The sequence below is a fragment of the Stigmatopora argus genome, chromosome 21, assembly GCF_051989625.1.
Source record: "Stigmatopora argus isolate UIUO_Sarg chromosome 21, RoL_Sarg_1.0, whole genome shotgun sequence".
NCBI classification, from domain to species: Eukaryota; Metazoa; Chordata; class Actinopteri; order Syngnathiformes; family Syngnathidae; genus Stigmatopora; species Stigmatopora argus.
In genome coordinates, this window is record NC_135407.1 from 2,181,998 (window position 1) to 2,199,346 (window position 17,349).

Sequence of the window (17,349 nt, forward strand, 5' to 3'; positions counted from 1 at the left end):
TCTGTATAATTACAAAAAATACAAGAATGATTAAACACATGTGAGTCCACGGCACCGTGAAACCAAACTATACTACGTCATTTCAAGATCCAATGATATTGCCCCAAATAATTTGCTAGCCAATCAGAAGCCGTTATACCACAGACTAGTGTGTCGCTGATCCATGTTGTCATTAGGAAACATGTCTCTCCTTTCCAAAATGAAACCGTTTATTTTATTAATATAATATCTGCTCTATTTCAAAATGAGTAAAATTTGTAGGGAGGTCATCACGCTGCAACTGGGACATTATTCCAACTTCGTGGGTACCCATTGGTGGAATTTACAGGTGAACAACACTGTGCTAACTTGCAAATGTTAGCTTCGCATGTACCGAATCGTGCTACTACTTTATTTATTTTATATTCTTTGAAGTTGATAAAGTTAGTTACAACAACCCTGAGAATCCCCTTTAACTTGGTTGTACATTTTACGCTACGCTAGTGAAAACTGTTATGTATTTAAAAAGCACGTATCAAAACCAATTCGTAATTGATTAAAAATATATATAAAAACGGTACATTAAATATTGTTTTTTTTAGGATGCATCCCTGTCATACGACCCTGATATTCCACCTGGAGAAATCCAGAGTGATATCCTGTTTCGTGAAGGCCAAACTCTTGGTGGCAACATCACTTATACACCACGCCTTATTGCCATGGATCTCAAAGGTAACATTTTCTTTTAAAACGTGAGTCAGCCAATCTTATACATACAAAAAAAAACAAATAACATGATGTATTTGTTATGTAGGAAGTTTACAGACTCTTCGACAGGAAGGAAGTCTGTATGATAACAGTGGAGACACATCAGCTATTTCCTGGTAGTTAAAAAAGTCATACCAATGATGTTTTATTTTCATAATATGATCAAATCTAAATCTTCTTTAAATAACAGGGATGGAAGCATGATGGTTCATGAGGAGAATCCCACCCCCAAAAACGTATTTCTTGAAGATCTGGACAAGTTGGAGGTGAGTTTTCTCATTTGAAAAATATGAATTTGTGTGCAAAAATGTTCATAAGTTTCCTCTTTTTATTAGTGTGGAGATATCTTGGCCGAGGCTGATTTTTCTACGAGCTCCCGAAATCACTATAAGAGTACGTACGGCAAACGTACACACGATGCAAATTCCCTTAAAGTGGAGACGGTTAATAATCAGCTGGCTCGAGTGCAGACGAAATATAGACTGGAGGGCAGCGTCAAAGTCTGGTCGGACTTCCTGCGCATCCACTTGCACCCGCGTACTATCTCGGTCATCCACCGGTACAACCATGACGGGTGAGCGTTATGAGTTTTACCCGATGATTTCTTTTAGAGACATTTAAAATAGCTTTTCCCTCATTTTTCTAACCAGAGAGGCCGATCGACTGGAGGCTTTTGGCCAGGGAGAAGCGCTTCTGAGAGGGTCGGTGCTGGAGGAAATGGATGACAAACTGCATTTTTTTGTGGAGGAGTGCGACTACTTTCAGGTTTGTGAACATTGGATGACAGCAAATAAGTTATTAATAGATGAATACGTTGAATAATTTTGAAATTAATTGAGGATTTTGATAGTTTCATCTTTCCACTAAATTTGGGGTTGTTCTATATATATAGCATTTTTTTTTTTCCCTTTCAGGGCTTCCAGGTACTTTGCGACCTAGCCGACGGCTTCGCGGGTCTGGGTTCAAAGGTCACCGAAATGCTCCAGGACGCCTACGGCGGTCGAGGCATCCTAACGTACGGAACCGTACCCATCACTCACCGCAGTTCGGTGAGTTTGAGTTGAGTCGAACAAAAATGAACGTCGAGGACGCCGACTGATTTTATTTTTTTTCCCCCCCCCCGAATCCAAGCAGACTCCGATCAAGGACGTCTACCACCTGTTAAACTGCGCCTTGGGGATGGTCCACATGGCCAATCACAGCTCCTTCTTCTGTCCCTTGACGTTACAAAGCGGATTCGGCCTACGACCGACGTCTCCCGTTAGCTTCCCTCACCTCAACTACGACGTACGTTTTTTGTTTTCTCGCTGCCATTTTCACGGCGGAAATTTCAACGCCGCTCGTGCGTTTTCAGCCGTCACTTTGGTACCACTCCAGTGCCGTCCTGTCTCTGGCCCTCGACACGCTGACGGCGCCGTACAGGCTAAGGAATAACAGCATCCCCATGTGGCAGCTAGCCGACTCGCTAGCTTCCTCCGGTCGAAAGGTGACTTTTTTTTGTCTTTCAACGCAGTGGCAGTGAAATAGTTAAGACGATATCATTTCAGGTGGTGACAGCTTACGGCGCCGTCCCGTTTCCGATACTACCCGGCAGTTCGCTCCCCGACGCCCTTAGCGCCCATGCTAACTCGCCGCCATGGAAACCGCTATCAACGTGCGCCGCGGCGACCGACGGGCGATGCTACGGACAGTGGGTGACGCTCAAAGGCTCGGGAGGACAAAAGCTCACAAGGTATTTTTTGTGGGAAACAGTGAAGATTTTGAAGCAAAAAGTATTTAAAAAAAATCTCTTTTAGTTCTGTTTCTATGGAGACAGAAACGCCATCTCCTCTTTACAACCTGCACTCCGGAGAAGACGTTTTGGCATCTTATGTGACGTCGTTCTATCCTGCGGCACCACTGTAAGGTTAAAATGTAAATTTTGCTAGAAATGTTGTTTTAAAGATTTTTTTTTCCTTTTTTTTTAGGGCTGTGCAGTTGGTGTCCAGTCCCTGTAAAGTGACGCCACCATTCCCTCAAATATTTAGTCCATTGCTCCCTGATCAAGGTAAGTATATATTTTTTTTTTTAACCGGAACGCAGACTGACATATTTTTCCTCCAGTGACCCCACCAATCCTGACGTCCCTCCAATCCACACCCGCCATGGACCCGTGGTTGTCCGAGTTGCACCGTAGCATCAGCGCGTTGGACATCCGCCGCCTGGCACCCAGTTTTCTTTCTCAGGGTCCCGAAATGGAAGATTACAGCGAAGCTTTGGAGCAATTGCGGCAGTTGGCTCGGAAATACCGGGACGACAGCGGCGGGACGGCGAGATCGTCTTCTGAAGAGGACGATGAGGACTGACCTGACTTCAATTTAGGTGCTTTTTTTTTAGTTTGCAATCATGTTAGCGCTATGCAGGAGAGTTTAGTTAGCTATCTGGCTAACCAGCACTGTCATAGCTTTTTTGCACTCGGGAGAAATTCAAAACAGAAAATGCGTTGCATGAATCATGAAGTTTTGAAAGTCTCATTCTGCATAAAAGCTATTTGATAAACCTCTAAGTTTCATAGTTTTTAGGTTGGCTATTTCAAAAGATTTTACTCTTAAGCAAGATAGCTTTATAGAATACCAACGTAATATATTTAACAATGTTACAGTTAAGCCTTCCAATTCTGAAAGATCAAAACAGAGTACAAACCCAATGAAGTTGTTTTTTTAAATTTTATTTTGAAATAAAATGTTTGCAATTTCCACCAAAGATAAATCATACACCAATTCCAACCAAGCAAAGTAATACATTTAGATTTTAAGGGCTAAAACTTAAGACCACAATTTGGACGAAAAGAATAAATCCTAAGTGAAGGAGAAAAATGTAAAAGCAACATAAATGTGCATAACACATCAAGAGAAAGCATCTGTGTTGTACAGCTACTTATTAAAAAAAGTGGGGTAAAAAAAAAATGGGTGGGGGGTATGGGGGGTTGTACTTGATACTATTAGGGCTGTTAACAACAGTCCTACAAAATCTTTCACTATGATCGAGAACGAGAACGAGAGCGAGAACGGGATTTAGAACGTGACACCGAACGGGAAGCGGAACGCGAGCGGTCTTTGACGGGGGGAGGCGAACGGGACTTGGACTTTGATTTGGACCCGGCTCTGGCTTTCGAGTCGGCGGGCGAGCAGGAGCGAGAGCGGGAGCGGGAGCCTCGCTCTCGTCCGCCCACCTCGTCGTCGCTCTTGGGTGCGTCGCGACCTTTGGACACCGACTTCCTGGAGACGGAACGGGAGCGGGACCGAGACCTAGACCTGGATCTGGACCTGGACCTCGACTCGTCCTTGCTCTTTTTTCCATCTTTCTTATTTTTAGGGCTGCGACTCCTGCTTTGGTCTTTTTCTTTCTGGTCGCCGTTGCTGCGTTCATCTTTCCTGCCCTTTCCTTTACTCCTCCTGCTGGTGGAGTGACTGCGAGAACGTGACGCCGCCCTGTGGACAAAAGAAAAACAAGCCACATTTAGAACAGGTGCAGTATTTTCGTCGACTAAAATTCTGATTAATCTACAGTGGTACCTCGACATACGATCGTAATCCGTTCCGAGACTGAGATCGTATGTCGAGCTTTTTGTAACTCAAGCGAACGTTTCCCATTGATATGAATTGAAAACAAATTAATTCGTTCCAACCCTCTGAAAAACCACCAAACAGGATATTGGATTGGAAAAAATGTTTTATTTCTTCTAATTCGCCATCTATTAACAAAGTAACACATAACTAGTGGTTTAATAGTAATAAAATGTGTTTAATAGAAGTAAAATTAGAGGCATTTCGCGGAGGGTAGAGACAGCGATATCGGCCTATGGGTGTTGTGTGCACGAGTATACTTCATTACCCAGTATCACGAGGTACCACTGTACAGTGTTATTTCCAGTTCCCAGAAAATAACGATTCAACATTCCTAGACGAGCGCCACAACGGTTTCGGACGTCTCACCTGGAGCGGGAACGACTTCGGCTGCTGCTTTCGCTGCGACTCCGGCTCTTGCGAGAACGACGGCTTCTGGAGCGGGACCTACGGTAAGAAAAACCATAAGTACCGAAGGAACGCCGACTCCTCCCGCGCCACTTTCTCGTACCTAGATCGACTCCGGCTGCGCGAATAGGAGCGTCGGCGCTTGGCGCCGGGGCGGTCTTCGATCAGCCGTATCTTTCGGCCGTTGACCTCCGTTCCGTCCAGCTTCTCCAGGGCTCGCTTCATGTCGGCGTAGAGCCTAAACTCGATCACGCCTTCGTTCTTACGGCCCTTATGGGTGTCGGCGTAAGTCACCTCGCCCGCTTGCCTCATGTAATCCTAAAAATGGACATAACATTTTTTAAAAGGCACATTTTAAACAAAGTATTTTTTATAATACCCCGTGGAGATCCTTAAAACGTACCTTCAAATCCTGCCAGCTGCACCGGCTGGACAGATTCTCAACAATGAGCCGATAATCTGTCCTAATAGGCGGACCATAGCGGTCTCGGCTCCAACGTCCTCCGTAACCACCTTTCAGGGTAGGGAGGATAAAAAAACAAAAACAAAATAAGGACCGTGCCAAACCAGACGGGGGCTTCTAATTGTGATTCTAAAATGTAAAGTCACTGTGATTTTTTTTTTTACATTTAAGCAAATCTATGCATGTATACATTCATTAAAAGTGATCAAGTAAGTAAGCAAGCTACGATTGTCTTTACATGGAAAAAGTTCAAGTCTATGAAAGTAAGCAAACATTGGAACTGATATTAAAAGCTACATCAAAAGTGATCAGTTCCATCTTGTAAACTATCGTTAAGCAGAACTGAGTGTTAGAAAAAAGAAATATTCTTTTTTTGAGGCTGCACCCACATCTGTTCCTAACACCCCATGGCATCCTCACCACCCGGTCTGGGCTTGGCCTAATGGCAATAGCGGTCTTCATTCACAATGGCTCCCTTTTTTGGTCTGCCCAGGGGCCCCAGAATGGTCAAACCACACGCTTGGAAAGGGGGGACACCATGGCCAGCAATAGGGCGGGCAGTCGCCAATGGACTCTTTCAATTGAAACATTGAGGTTCTTTGTTAAATCTTTACCTTTTAACATTGACAATCAACTTTAATCAAAATGACAACAGTCACAACAATATTCAATTATCAAATGGTTTTCTTTTTTAACAAATTGCGACATGCGTTCATTTGACTAGTCGTTGGTGGCTTGAATGCATTTAAACGCGTTGGGAAATTTACATCATTGTAGTAAACTTTTTTTTTTCAATGAGTTAATTTCAGATCAATTGGAGATGAATCTCATACGGGTCCCGTTTATTCCCTTATTTGCTCATAGATTGCCACGCACGCCTCGTCTGTGGATAAATCTCAGTCCAGTAGATTAACCTCAAAACAATTTTGGGTTAATCTCAGGTCTGCCACAGATTAGTATCAACATGGTTATAGATGATAGCTCCGTTCATTAAGGGATTAATCTCTGATTGCTTGTAAATACATCTTAAACCGGTAATAATTTGACTAAAAATGATCAACCTTTACAACCTAATTTACACATTTACGAATACAAGATTAAAAACAACATTCGACATGGGTCAAATGAATATTTTTTTTGCAGGGGGGCGTTACGTTAAAGTGAGTACACACAAGCCACCAAGTTCAACAATTAGCGCCAGTCATTTCAAATTACAGTAAAATACATATATTTCTATTGATGTAAAACTAAAGCATTTTCGTCTGTTTACTTACTCCTTCCTCCTCCTCCTCCCCCTCCTCCTCCTCCTCCCCCTCCACCGCCACCTCCACTGTAACTCCCATCACGACGGGGTCCTTTGGTATGCTCCACAATCACTCGCTCTCCACAAAGCTCCTTCCCGTTCAGATCGTAAACCGCGTCGTCGGCGTCGCGGGGGTCGTCAAATTCAACGAAACCGTACCTGCATAAGAAACCACATTTAAAAAAAGTGACCTCAAAACACGATCGCAAAATTAATGCAAATATAAATCTCTGCAAAAAGAATTATACATGCACGTACACGTCATGACATTGCCGCGTTTAGCGTTGGCGAATTCAACTAATATGAAGTGGAATAGAGAATTTTAATAAATAACAAACATTCAATAAACTTTTTTAATGAAATGCATTCATTTATAACGCACTAGTAGTTTAAATATCTTAAAATAAAGACTATTTGCCGCACAAACTGTCAAGGCCGACGCCATACAGCTAGCATGTTAGCTTGCGATCAGCACCATTGAGAAAACCGCCGAAATGTTACCCGTTTTTCAAATCGACTTCCAGTATCTTCCCGTAGCTCTTAAAAAACCTCTCGACGTCCTTTTCCCTGGCCCGATAACTCAATCTTCCGATATATACCCTCGGCATTTTGTCGAATTCTGAAGCTCAAAATTCGACAAAGGGGTCAGAGGAAAGGAAAGCAGAGAGAGGAGCGCAGTTTTATCCGCACAATGGACAGTTACTTTCTTCTTTGGTGGTCATGTGAAAAAACTTCCACAGCGTCACCTTTTGGAAAGAAATGGAACATTAAGAAAATCCAATACAGTGCTCATTTGCAAAAATATAATCAAATAAATAAGTAAAAGTAGAAAGACTTATTTACTATATTTGGTTTTACTTAAAAGCACACAAAATCAATATGAAATATAAATAAATATTGAAGCATTACTTATTTAAAAATGTTAAAAGTTGCACAAACGCGCTTTCGGGTGGCGTCGCTTATATGTGGGCGGGGTTATATACATCGAGGGGATTGTTTTTTTGTAAATACGTAATCACTCGGTAAGTTGTTTACGTCCTTGAAGGTGAAAGTACTTTTTGACCATTATGTTGAGTTTTAACGGTGGCGTGAAGCTTCGATTTTTTGTTCACGTTCAAAAATCAATAACAAGTACTTTTTAAGTCGAAAGGAAAGCGACCTCTCATTATAACGGGACGCGGCGCCAGCCGAATGTGAGCTAAGCAGCTAGCCGGTTGGCTAGCTAACTTGGTCTAAGTTGTTATGGAGCGCGGGACTTTTTCAAAATACTCCTGGATTGATTTCGTCTTTTCTGTCATTGGAGTTTGTACTTTTTTGCTGGACTGGGCCTCCGATTTGTGGGTCGCCGTCGAGTTTTTCTGCCATGGGGACTTTTTGTGGTTCGGGACTCTGGTATCCCTCATGGTTCTGTCGTCTGCAGTGCTGCAAATGTTCAGCTGGTTCTGGTTAAAGTATGACCGAAAGTTGCCTGGGTTCCGAAGCGAGCTTGGATCCGAAATGGTGTTCTTCGAGGACAAAGTCAAGATCAGTTGCTTGTTGCATGTGTTGCAGCTGGGTTTCCTGTGCAGGTGAGCGAAAATGTGTATTTAAAAACAAAACAAAAAAACTGCCTTTTACCATTTATAAATGTCTAGTCCATTTCACAGATTGACCTACTCGACCCCTAAAATAATTGTAAAACTATTGATCAGATTAACCTATCATTATTCATTTACCCCTATTATCATTTCTGTAACATTGACGGCGATGCGCGTCCATTTTGACCAGCAATGTGAAATTATTTGCATCCCAAAGTTACTTGGAATCGACAACTTACCGTCACTAAATTCCCGATTATTACTTCTGATGCCGACACCCATTTATTTTACTGTCATGTTTTCACCGCAATGCATTGTTGAGATGTCTGCACTTAAAATCACAAGTGTGTAATTACATTTGACCTGTCATGTGTCATGACCATAAACCTCAAGTTCAGGTGTGGCGGCGACACATAACATGCCAACACAACACCCTGTCACATTCCGTAGCTATTTTTCTCCGGAAGACTTCTTCCCCGTAACCCAACCGTCAACTTCAAGTCACGCACTGCCTTCACGCAGACACGTCTCGGCCATCCGCCAAGGCTTCCGAGTGTGGCGGCGCAAAGGGGAAGGCTCCGAGTACGCCGTCTACCTGACACATGACCTGAGCATGCTGCGGCTCATCGAGACTTTCTGCGAGAGCGCCCCTCAACTCACGCTCATGATCTACGTGGTGCTGCGCTCCAATAAAGCCAAGACCGTCCAATGTGAGATGCACGCGCACACTAAAGTGGTTTTGACTTAATGTACCATAAAATACACACATAAAATGGACCTGACTAGCATACGATGTGACCGTGAATTCTGAAATACAGTATGTACCTCTAGCCGGAAATGTGGACATTTTCCGATTTTCTTTTGCAATATTTTGTCTCCTCTTTGCAGTCGTCAGCATCGCGGCCTCCACGACGTCCATCGCCTGGACGGTGGTGGACTACCACCGCTCGCTGCGCTCCTTCTTGCCAGACAAAGCCAAGCAGGGCTGGGGATCCTCCTCGGTCTACTTCCTGTGGAACCTTCTTCTCATCTCCCCCCGGGTGGCCGCCCTCGCCCTCTTCGCCTCGGTGCTGCCCCCCTACCTGCTGGCCCACTTTGCCCTGCTCTGGTCCTGCTTGGTCACGTGGGCGTGGCGACAAAGGACCGACTTCATGGAGAGCGCGGGCGGCGAGTGGCTCTACCGGGCCACCGTCGGCCTCATCTGGTACTTCAGCTGGTTCAACGTCGCCGAAGGACGGACTCTCGGGAGGAGCGTCATCTACCACACCTTCGCGGCCGTCGACGGGGGGATCCTGTTGACCACCTGGTGGTGCTACCGCGACCCGGTCGGCTCGCGGGCGTACGCCTGGCCCTTGCTCGTCACGCTCCCGCTCACGTATTTGCTGGGTTTGCTTTTCAAGTGCGTCTACTATTGTTGTTTTCATCCCAAACTGTGGAGGCCAGCGAGACGGCCGCCCGTCGACGCGCCCCGTTCTGAAGTGGACTTCCGAGAATTTGACACTCAGGGGGAGACGCCGTCATGCCAGTTGCTCAATAAAAGGATGGCGCACAACGCCGCGCTATTTTACGCCAGGGATTAGAGACGCTGAATCCGTGATTTTAGCGTGGCATTCATTTGTGCGCTGATATTGACGGTTCATTCCCTGCCAAGCCTCTCAGTTTTATATAAATTGGACATCTACTTGTGATCAACTTGGAACTCGGTGAAAGTTTCTGATGTGAGGGTTTATAGACATTTTTCTTACAGTTCAAATGGATTGGATGTGCGCAGATTAGTAGATTGATTAATCTGGGGATTTCACAAAAATCATTGCTGTCAGTCTTAAAGGAAGAGATATAACTATTATAAATCAGACTTAAAGAATGTAAAAAAATTTTTTTTAAATGACAACGTGATGTTCATAATTAAATGTTAAAAAAATATAAAATGAAATAAATATTGAAATAATTACATGGAAACTAATGAATACTATTTAAATAATACACAAAAACGAAATTTTAATAGGTAAATATTGAAAAAATAAAGAAATAATAATTTAAATAGAAATAAATGACGTAAATACATAAAAAGACAACTATTTAAACCGTTTCAAATAAAAATGCTAATATAAATATCACTGGGAATATTGAAATCAAGTAAATACATTGAAAAACTAATTAAACATTCTAGAAATTGACACATTTTGGATTTTAAAAATATACATCGCAAAGATATTTTTCATTGTAATTTTCTAATCTACCAACGCACCCGGCAAAGTTTGTTTATAGAACTTGGCAGGAAGAAAGTGATGTTTGTGAAGCTATTTTGGGCGGGCTTTAGGTAGCTTCAACATTCAAATCACAACAAACCACAAACACGCACAAATTTTTATTTTTTTATTAATAAACTTTATAAAATTATCACCACAGCACAAAACCAAAGACACAATAAAAAAAATGGAAATGAGTCGAGTTTTTTTTTTCTTTTTCTTCGCTATCGCTTTAAGTGGGCAGGCTAATTAGGAAGAAGGAGTTCCACACTTGTTCACCGACAAGTGATGAGAAAACCGGACCGCAAGCGAAGCGACATACGCGAGCAACTATGGACGAAGTCAAGTTCTCCAATTGGGACCGTTTCCTCAGTTACGTGGGTTTAGCGGTTTTTCTCTTGGACCTGGTTTTGGACGTTTTGACCGTCGTGGCCTTCTACCGGGAGGGGGAGTACGTTTATCTGGGGATTTTGGTCGTGGTGCTCGTGGGTTCGTCGCTTGTGGTTCAAGTTTACAGCTGGCTTTTTTTCACGAAGAAAGTAAACGGGAAAGTTCCGACGATAACTAATCTCAGTCTGGGTCAGCTCAAGGTGATCCACCTTCTACTAATGGGGGTCTATCTTAGGTAAGTCCACTTGAGTTTCCATACAACCCATTTAACATACAATACTCTTCTAATATGTGTTTATTACAGTACTACATTGTACAAATAACTTGACAAAATTCAGAAAAATGTCTTTTATTTGAACCCACGCTAGACGTTCAATCAAATTTTGACTGGCGTGTGTGTATGACAATGCGATGCTACTACTACTTTTTAGAGTCAAAAATGTGAGGGCAATGGTTCCAAATGCACATTTGTAAAAAAACAAAACAAAAAAACAGCTCATTTTCATTTTAAAAATGTTAACGCTGCTGGGTATGATGACAATTAGGCTTTTGTCTAGTCAATGATGATGACAAGCCTAGGTCTGATTTTTATTTTATTTAAAGAAAGAATGAACAATGAATTCAATAATAGAATTGAATTATTTTATTGTCATACAAGTATAATGAGATTTACTGCGTCACCACGATGTGCACAAATAGCAACAACAAACAAACAAGCAGATAAAAATTGAATAAATAATTATAAATGAACAATAAAGAAGTAATAAATAGTCAACATAATAAAGAGCGGGCTTCAATAATTACACAAATAAGTAGTAGTAGTCAACATGGCAATATTAATATGTATGTAAAAAGCAATTCATGATGACATCCCGTAATCATAATCCAGGCAAAGAAAACTAGAATTTTCTTTGTTAGTTAAGATTTCAATAGCTGATTATTTCAACCTCTCAGCGTCTGATATTAACGAATTTCCTCTTCTTCCTTAAAAACGGGAAAAAATACTACATGGCATAATGGTGTCCTGCACTTTGGTTGTACATCAGGCACATCATCTCCATAGACATCGTGACTCGCAGCTGCATTACCAAAGGACAAATTTCAAAACTCTCGGCGTTCTACGCCAGCCAGGATCTGAGCCTGATCCAAGTCTTTGAGGCTTTTACCGAGAGCGCGCCGCAACTGGTTCTCATGCTCACCAACATGCTACAGAGAGGACAACTCCATTATCTGACAGGTAACGAGCAACAATCAATGACCTACAAGTCAAAATCAATCGAAATGAACTTAGTCCTTGTGAACGAGTTAACTCACTTGAGTTACCTTGTCTTGAATAGGTTAACTCACGCTTGAGGGATGCAATAACACACTCTGCGCTTGTCAAATGACTAAACTCCCTCGCAGAATGAGTTAACTCACTGACGATAAATTAATTTGACTTCATGGAATTAGTTAACACAAATGGGTTAACTCTGAGGTAACTCACTAAATGAGTTAACTAGTCGCAGAGGGGCAACACTGGCCAGAAAAGAGTTGATTGATTGTTAACCTTTGTTTTCTGGAGAAGTTGACACAATCCAAGTTCACATGTTTATTTTTATTATTTTTAAAATGACTCACAAACTGACTCGCAACTAACAAGTTAAACCTGTTATAACTCACACTTTCCTTATGTGTTAACTCGTCATGAATGGGTGAAGTCACCTGCCCTAAACAAGTTAACTCACTGGAGACTCACTGATTTTAAAAATAGGTCAACTCATTTTCCAATACTAACCCGCTCACTCATCACAAATAATTTAACTCAACCGCGGCAAAATAGTTGCCTGACTAACTTCTAACTCACTAGCAGAGCAAGTTAGCTTGTCATGAATGGGTGAACTTACCTGTCTTAAATGAGTTAATTTTCCTGGAGGAGTTAACTCCAAAATTTGAACAGGTCAACCCATTCACTAAACAAGTTAACTCTCCCGCCACAAATACACCAACTCAACCGTGGCAAAAGCGCTGACGCACATGCCTAAACTAACTCCTAACTCAGTCGCAGAACGAGTTAACTCATCACAGATGGGTGAACTCACCTGTCCTAAATGCGTTCATTCACTGGACGCAAAGGAGTTAACTCGCTCTGGAAAAGAGTTAAGCCACGCTTGCCGAACGAGCGAACGCCTTGCAAATTAACACGCTCTTGGCTAACGAGTTGACCGGCATGCACGCGCAAGCTAACTAAGCTACCTAAGCTAACTCACCGGCCACGAATGAGTCATCTCCGTCTCCGAACGAGCTGACCTTTGCGTCAATGGCGTCGAATGACTTTGAATGTCTCCTTCAGTGTTGAAGGCGTCGGGCTCTGCATTCGCCATCGCCCTGAGCCTCATCAACCCCTACCGCTACAACTTCCTCCTAGAAAAAAAGCAAGACGTGGGCATATCGGTGGTCTACTTCCTCCTGAACCTTCTCTTCATCTCCTCCCGCTTGTCGGCCATGGCCATGTTTGCCTCCGTTCACCCCTGCTTGATCTTCCCTCACTGCGTTTGCTCCTGGATGCTCCTCTTCTTCTGCGCCAGGCGAACCGAGACCAACTTTGTGGACAGCCCAAGGAGCGAGTGGCTTTACCGGGGCACGATGGGGCTCGTTTGGTATTTCGGCTGCATAAAGTATGTTAAACGAAATGGCCAATACAAACTGGCCGTCTACCACAGCCTGATGCTGCTGGACATTTGCCTCTTGTGCGCCTCCTGGTGGTGGACAATCCACACGCCCAACTCCATCTACACACTCGTCGCCGTCATCTGCGTAATTCTGTCCTACGTTTTGGGCCTGATGCTCAGAGTGGTTTACCACATGTTGCTCCATCCATACTTCCTCAAGCCCCGCTTCACGTGGAACGCCCTGGAGCGAGTTCTGCACGTATTGCTCTCACGTTTCGAGAAGTCGCGCAAAGACGGGGAGGATGACACTTTGGATCACGAGGAAACGCTTGTCCAATCTCCACGTGGACCTCTTTCTCCTACTTTTGATAGATTAAACGTAGTTGAAAACAATGTTAACACTTACTCCGCGTCTTTTAGACGTTATACCTATCCAATTCCTAAATCTGTCTTCTCCCGTCTAACAATGGTGGAAGGAAGAGACCAGGGTTTGCGAGTTATTCCTGATATTGATCCTTACAGAGCTCCGGGTCCCTCTCCCAAATATAAACCAGCTGAGCATCGCCGTGCATCAGTGTAGGATTAAAAAAGACGAAAGTCCAAACCCGCGTTTGCCCAGTTATAGTAATATAAAAATGAATATTCATTTGCTGATGCTAATGATATGTGGACTGTCCCACGACAGTAAAATGAAGGAGTAAAATATGTCAGATTCTTCACCCATAAGGACTGTGCTTAAATGATTTCTTGTAAAATAATAAGACGCTAGGTCGGTTTGCCAGCTATGCAATAAAACCGTCTTTTACAATTTTACAGTTTAGACTTTAGATCAGGGGTGTCAAACATACGGCCCGCGGGCCGGAACCGGCCCCCAAGGAGGTTCGATCAGGCCCGCAGGATAATTTGAAAGTGGAAAAAATGCATAAAAGACATGGAATTAATATTTTTAATTCGCTGCAATTCGTGGATTATCCGCTAAGGGGCGCACTCTTTCCATCAGAGTAGAAGACAAGCCGCATCACTGAGACAGACACTTTCTTCATTACACATTTCAAATCACTCTCCTTAGTTTGTAAGGTGCACGCAGGGATTACATTTAGATTTTATATGCATATGTGTAAGTGGTTTAAAAATTCCTTTCTTTAAAAGTCTCATTTAATCTTAAAGTGCATTACTATATTTTTCAGTACCAATTAAAGTTTTGTGCCTTTGTACAATCAGTGGGATCAGTCGTAATGCATATTTGTGAATGATCAAAGTAAATTGCACATTTGTCTAAGGAAATATGAGGTGTTTCATGAAATGTTTTGTAAAAGGATAGTTCATTAAATTTCAATATTTTCCTAATGTTCTTGTGCTTCTTTACACCAAAACAAAGGAAAGACATGATATTTTGGTTATTTATAGCAGAGCATGGTATAATTTTAATGGTCCGGCCCACTTGACATCTCCCTAGGCCGAATGTGGCCCACTATGCCAAATGAGTTTGACACCCCTGCTTTAGATGGTCAAGATTTTGTCATTTTTACATTTCAGGGGATGTTGCATTTAATTTCAGTAAGAAAATGAAACTAAATTAGGCGACATGCAGATGTTGCATTCAATTTCAGTTAAAAAAAAAACTACAAATTAAGAAATGTGTAGTAGTGCCTTCCGTTTCAGTTTTTAAAAATCCACAACAAATAAAAACAATAAAACTGCCTTTTACATAGTTAAAGTTATTTTAGATTGTCAAGATTTAGTGATTTTTACCTTTCAGGGGGATGTCGGATTTGGGTAAGTAAGGAAATAAAACAAAATTTGGCGACATGCAAATGTTGCATTCAATTTCTGTTAAAAAAAGAAAGAAACATTGAATCGGATTGGATTGGATTGGATAACTTCATTCATCCCGTATTCGGGAAATTTCGTTGTTCCAGTGGCAAGAGGGTGAGGATGCAGGAATAGGAAAGGCATTTTAGACATAAATAGATAGGTAATAAGTAGGTCAAGAAATAAATACATGAATAAATTTATAATCAAATAAGCGTGTTGCTTAGCACATATATACATACATACATACACATAAATGTACATGCATGCATACGGTAGGTCTTAACACACAGCCATTTTTTTGTTAAAGAGCCTGACAGCTGATGGGAGGAAGAATGCTTTACGTTTTAATAAAAAATACAAAAAAAAGACTAAAAATAAGTTGGAAGGTAAAATGTGCATTTATTGCATTACATTTTGGTTACAATAGGGTTGAAGATACTACTATACAAATGCGTTGAAAATGAGTGCAAACAGAACGAGTGCAAATGAGCCCAGAAACAAACAAAAACGAAAACCCACACGCAAAGTGAAGGCCCTTTGGTAATTTGAAATGTTTCTTCTAAAACAAACAAACAAACAAACAAACAAAAAAGTCCCGTCTTCCCTTCTGTGTCCAAACGAGTCCAAATTCGAAGCGTGGCCAGACTAGACTAGTCCTCTAGTCATTTCAAAATAAATATGAAATATAAATAAATATTGAAGCATTGCTTATATAAAAATGTTAAAAGTTGCACAAACGCGCTTTCGTGTCTTTCGACCAATTGGGTGGCATCGCTCATATGTGGGCGGGGTTATATACATCGAGGGGATTTTTTTTTTGTAAATAATCACTCGGTAAGTTGTTTACGTCCTTGAAGGTGAAAGTACTTTTTGACCATTATGTTGAGTTTTAACGGTGGCGTGAAGCTTCGATTTTTTTGTTCACGTTCAAAAATCAATAACAAGTACTTTTTAAGTCGAAAGGAAAGCGACCTCTCATTATAACGGGATGCGGCGCCAGCCGAATGTGAGCTAAGCAGCTAGCCGGTCGGCTAGCTAACTTGGTCTAAGTTGTTATGGAGCGCGGGACTTTTTCAAAATACTCCTGGATTGATTTCGTCTTTTCTGTCATTGGAGTTTGTACTTTTTTGCTGAACTGGGCCTCCGATTTGTGGGTCGCCGTCGAGTTTTACTGCCATGGGGACTTTTTGTGGTTCAGGACTCTGGTATCCCTCATGGTTCTGTCGTCTGCAGTGCTGCAAATGTTCAGCTGGTTCTGGTTAAAGTATGACCGAAAGTTGCCCGGGTTCCGAAGCGAGCTTGGATCCGAAATGGTGTTCTTCGAGGACAAAGTCAAGATCAGTTGCTTGTTGCGTGTGTTGCAGCTGGGTTTCCTGTGCAGGTAAACACGTGAGAGAAAATGTGTGTAAAAAAAACCTGCCTTTTACCATTATAAATGTCTAGTCCATTTCACAGATTGACCTACTCGACCCCTAAAATAATTGTAAAACTATTGATCAGATTAACCTATCATTATTCATTTACCGCCAATTATCATTTCTGTAACATTGACGGCGATGCGCGTCCATTTTGACCAGCAATGTGAAATTATTTGCATCCCAAAGTTACTTGGAATCGACAACTTACCGTCACGAAATTCCCGATTATTACTTCTGATGACGACACCCATTTATTTTACTGTCATGTTTTCACCGCAATGCATTGTTCAGTCAAAAGTGTAATTACATTTGACGTGTCATGACCATAAACCTCAAGTTCAGGTGTGGCGGCGAGACATAACATGCCAACACAACACCCTGTCACATTCCGTAGCTATTTTTCTCCGGAAGACTTCTTCCCCGTAACCCAACCGTCAACTTCAAGTCACGCACTGCCTTCACGCAGACACGTCTCGGCCATCCGCCAAGGCTTCCGAGTGTGGCGGCGCAAAGGGGAAGGCTCCGAGTACGCCGTCTACCTGACACATGACCTGAGCATGCTGCGGCTCATCGAGACTTTCTGCGAGAGCGCCCCTCAACTCACGCTCATGATCTACGTGGTGCTGCGCTCCAATAAAGCCAAGACCGTCCAATGTGAGATGCACGCGCACACTAAAGTGGTTTTGACTTAATGTACCATAAAATACACACATAAAATGGACC

General features: G+C 42.3%; 4 protein-coding genes and 1 pseudogene across 6 annotated transcripts; 4 read left to right on the forward strand and 1 right to left on the reverse strand.

Moving 5' to 3' along the window:
- Window positions 1–143: 143 nt before the first annotated feature.
- msto1 (misato mitochondrial distribution and morphology regulator 1) lies at window positions 144–3,292 on the forward strand. The gene is made up of 13 exons (XM_077590325.1): window positions 144–328; window positions 582–711; window positions 794–863; window positions 938–1,013; window positions 1,083–1,321; window positions 1,398–1,512; window positions 1,662–1,796; window positions 1,882–2,034; window positions 2,102–2,233; window positions 2,295–2,479; window positions 2,544–2,648; window positions 2,715–2,794; window positions 2,851–3,292. The coding sequence occupies exons 1-13, from the start codon at window positions 245–247 to the stop codon at window positions 3,090–3,092; spliced, it is 1,746 nt and encodes a 581-aa protein (XP_077446451.1). The 5' UTR covers window positions 144–244; the 3' UTR covers window positions 3,093–3,292.
- A 146-nt stretch (window positions 3,293–3,438) lies between these two features.
- srsf4 (serine and arginine rich splicing factor 4) lies at window positions 3,439–7,250 on the reverse strand. Of its 2 annotated transcripts, XM_077590327.1 has the most exons (6): window positions 7,028–7,250; window positions 6,498–6,685; window positions 5,164–5,273; window positions 4,864–5,078; window positions 4,722–4,799; window positions 3,439–4,217 (listed from the first exon to the last, which is right to left on the reverse strand). In XM_077590327.1, the coding sequence occupies exons 1-6, from the start codon at window positions 7,132–7,134 to the stop codon at window positions 3,764–3,766; spliced, it is 1,152 nt and encodes a 383-aa protein (XP_077446453.1). In that variant the 5' UTR covers window positions 7,135–7,250; the 3' UTR covers window positions 3,439–3,763. The 2 variants fall into 2 exon arrangements, with proteins under 2 accessions (XP_077446453.1, XP_077446454.1); XM_077590328.1 differs by lacking the exons at window positions 6,498–6,685; window positions 7,028–7,250 and adding an exon at window positions 5,613–6,268.
- A 241-nt stretch (window positions 7,251–7,491) lies between these two features.
- LOC144066915 (XK-related protein 8-like) lies at window positions 7,492–10,457 on the forward strand. Its single transcript, XM_077590326.1, has 3 exons — window positions 7,492–8,094; window positions 8,626–8,813; window positions 8,992–10,457. Exons 1-3 carry the CDS (start codon window positions 7,769–7,771, stop codon window positions 9,681–9,683), a joined length of 1,206 nt encoding a protein of 401 aa, XP_077446452.1. The 5' UTR covers window positions 7,492–7,768; the 3' UTR covers window positions 9,684–10,457.
- Window positions 10,458–10,678: 221 nt separating this feature from the next.
- LOC144067482 (XK-related protein 8-like) lies at window positions 10,679–13,837 on the forward strand. Its single transcript, XM_077591292.1, has 4 exons — window positions 10,679–10,977; window positions 11,789–11,979; window positions 13,075–13,724; window positions 13,814–13,837. Exons 1-4 carry the CDS (start codon window positions 10,685–10,687, stop codon window positions 13,835–13,837), a joined length of 1,158 nt encoding a protein of 385 aa, XP_077447418.1. The 5' UTR covers window positions 10,679–10,684.
- Window positions 13,838–16,349: 2,512 nt separating this feature from the next.
- On the forward strand, window positions 16,350–17,318 carry LOC144067483 (XK-related protein 8 pseudogene; annotated as a pseudogene). The gene is made up of 2 exons (XR_013297952.1): window positions 16,350–16,589; window positions 17,021–17,318. The product of XR_013297952.1 is annotated as an XK-related protein 8 pseudogene (transcript).
- Window positions 17,319–17,349: the final 31 nt, after the last annotated feature.

What these genes read in the sequence shown, in the direction of transcription:
- msto1 (XM_077590325.1), top strand. Translation starts at nt 245, where the DNA reads ATGAGTAAAATTTGTAGGGAGGTCATCACGCTGCAACTGGGACATTAT. An exon ending in TATTGCCATGGATCTCAAAG is followed by an intron (nt 712 to 793) that starts GTAACATTTTCT and finishes TTTGTTATGTAG; the next exon opens with GAAGTTTACAGACTCTTCGA. An exon ending in AAGATCTGGACAAGTTGGAG is followed by an intron (nt 1,014 to 1,082) that starts GTGAGTTTTCTC and finishes TCTTTTTATTAG; the next exon opens with TGTGGAGATATCTTGGCCGA.
- srsf4 (XM_077590327.1), bottom strand. Translation starts at nt 7,134, where the DNA reads ATGCCGAGGGTATATATCGGAAGATTGAGTTATCGGGCCAGGGAAAAG. An exon ending in GCAGCTGGCAGGATTTGAAG is followed by an intron (nt 5,079 to 5,163) that starts GTACGTTTTAAG and finishes GTCCATTTTTAG; the next exon opens with GATTACATGAGGCAAGCGGG. An exon ending in CGCAGCCGGAGTCGATCTAG is followed by an intron (nt 4,800 to 4,863) that starts GTACGAGAAAGT and finishes TTCTTACCGTAG; the next exon opens with GTCCCGCTCCAGAAGCCGTC.
- LOC144066915 (XM_077590326.1), top strand. Translation starts at nt 7,769, where the DNA reads ATGGAGCGCGGGACTTTTTCAAAATACTCCTGGATTGATTTCGTCTTT. An exon ending in CAGCTGGGTTTCCTGTGCAG is followed by an intron (nt 8,095 to 8,625) that starts GTGAGCGAAAAT and finishes GCCTTCACGCAG; the next exon opens with ACACGTCTCGGCCATCCGCC. An exon ending in TAAAGCCAAGACCGTCCAAT is followed by an intron (nt 8,814 to 8,991) that starts GTGAGATGCACG and finishes TCCTCTTTGCAG; the next exon opens with TCGTCAGCATCGCGGCCTCC.
- LOC144067482 (XM_077591292.1), top strand. Translation starts at nt 10,685, where the DNA reads ATGGACGAAGTCAAGTTCTCCAATTGGGACCGTTTCCTCAGTTACGTG. An exon ending in ACAACTCCATTATCTGACAG is followed by an intron (nt 11,980 to 13,074) that starts GTAACGAGCAAC and finishes TGTCTCCTTCAG; the next exon opens with TGTTGAAGGCGTCGGGCTCT. An exon ending in TGGATCACGAGGAAACGCTT is followed by an intron (nt 13,725 to 13,813) that starts GTCCAATCTCCA and finishes CGCGTCTTTTAG; the next exon opens with ACGTTATACCTATCCAATTC.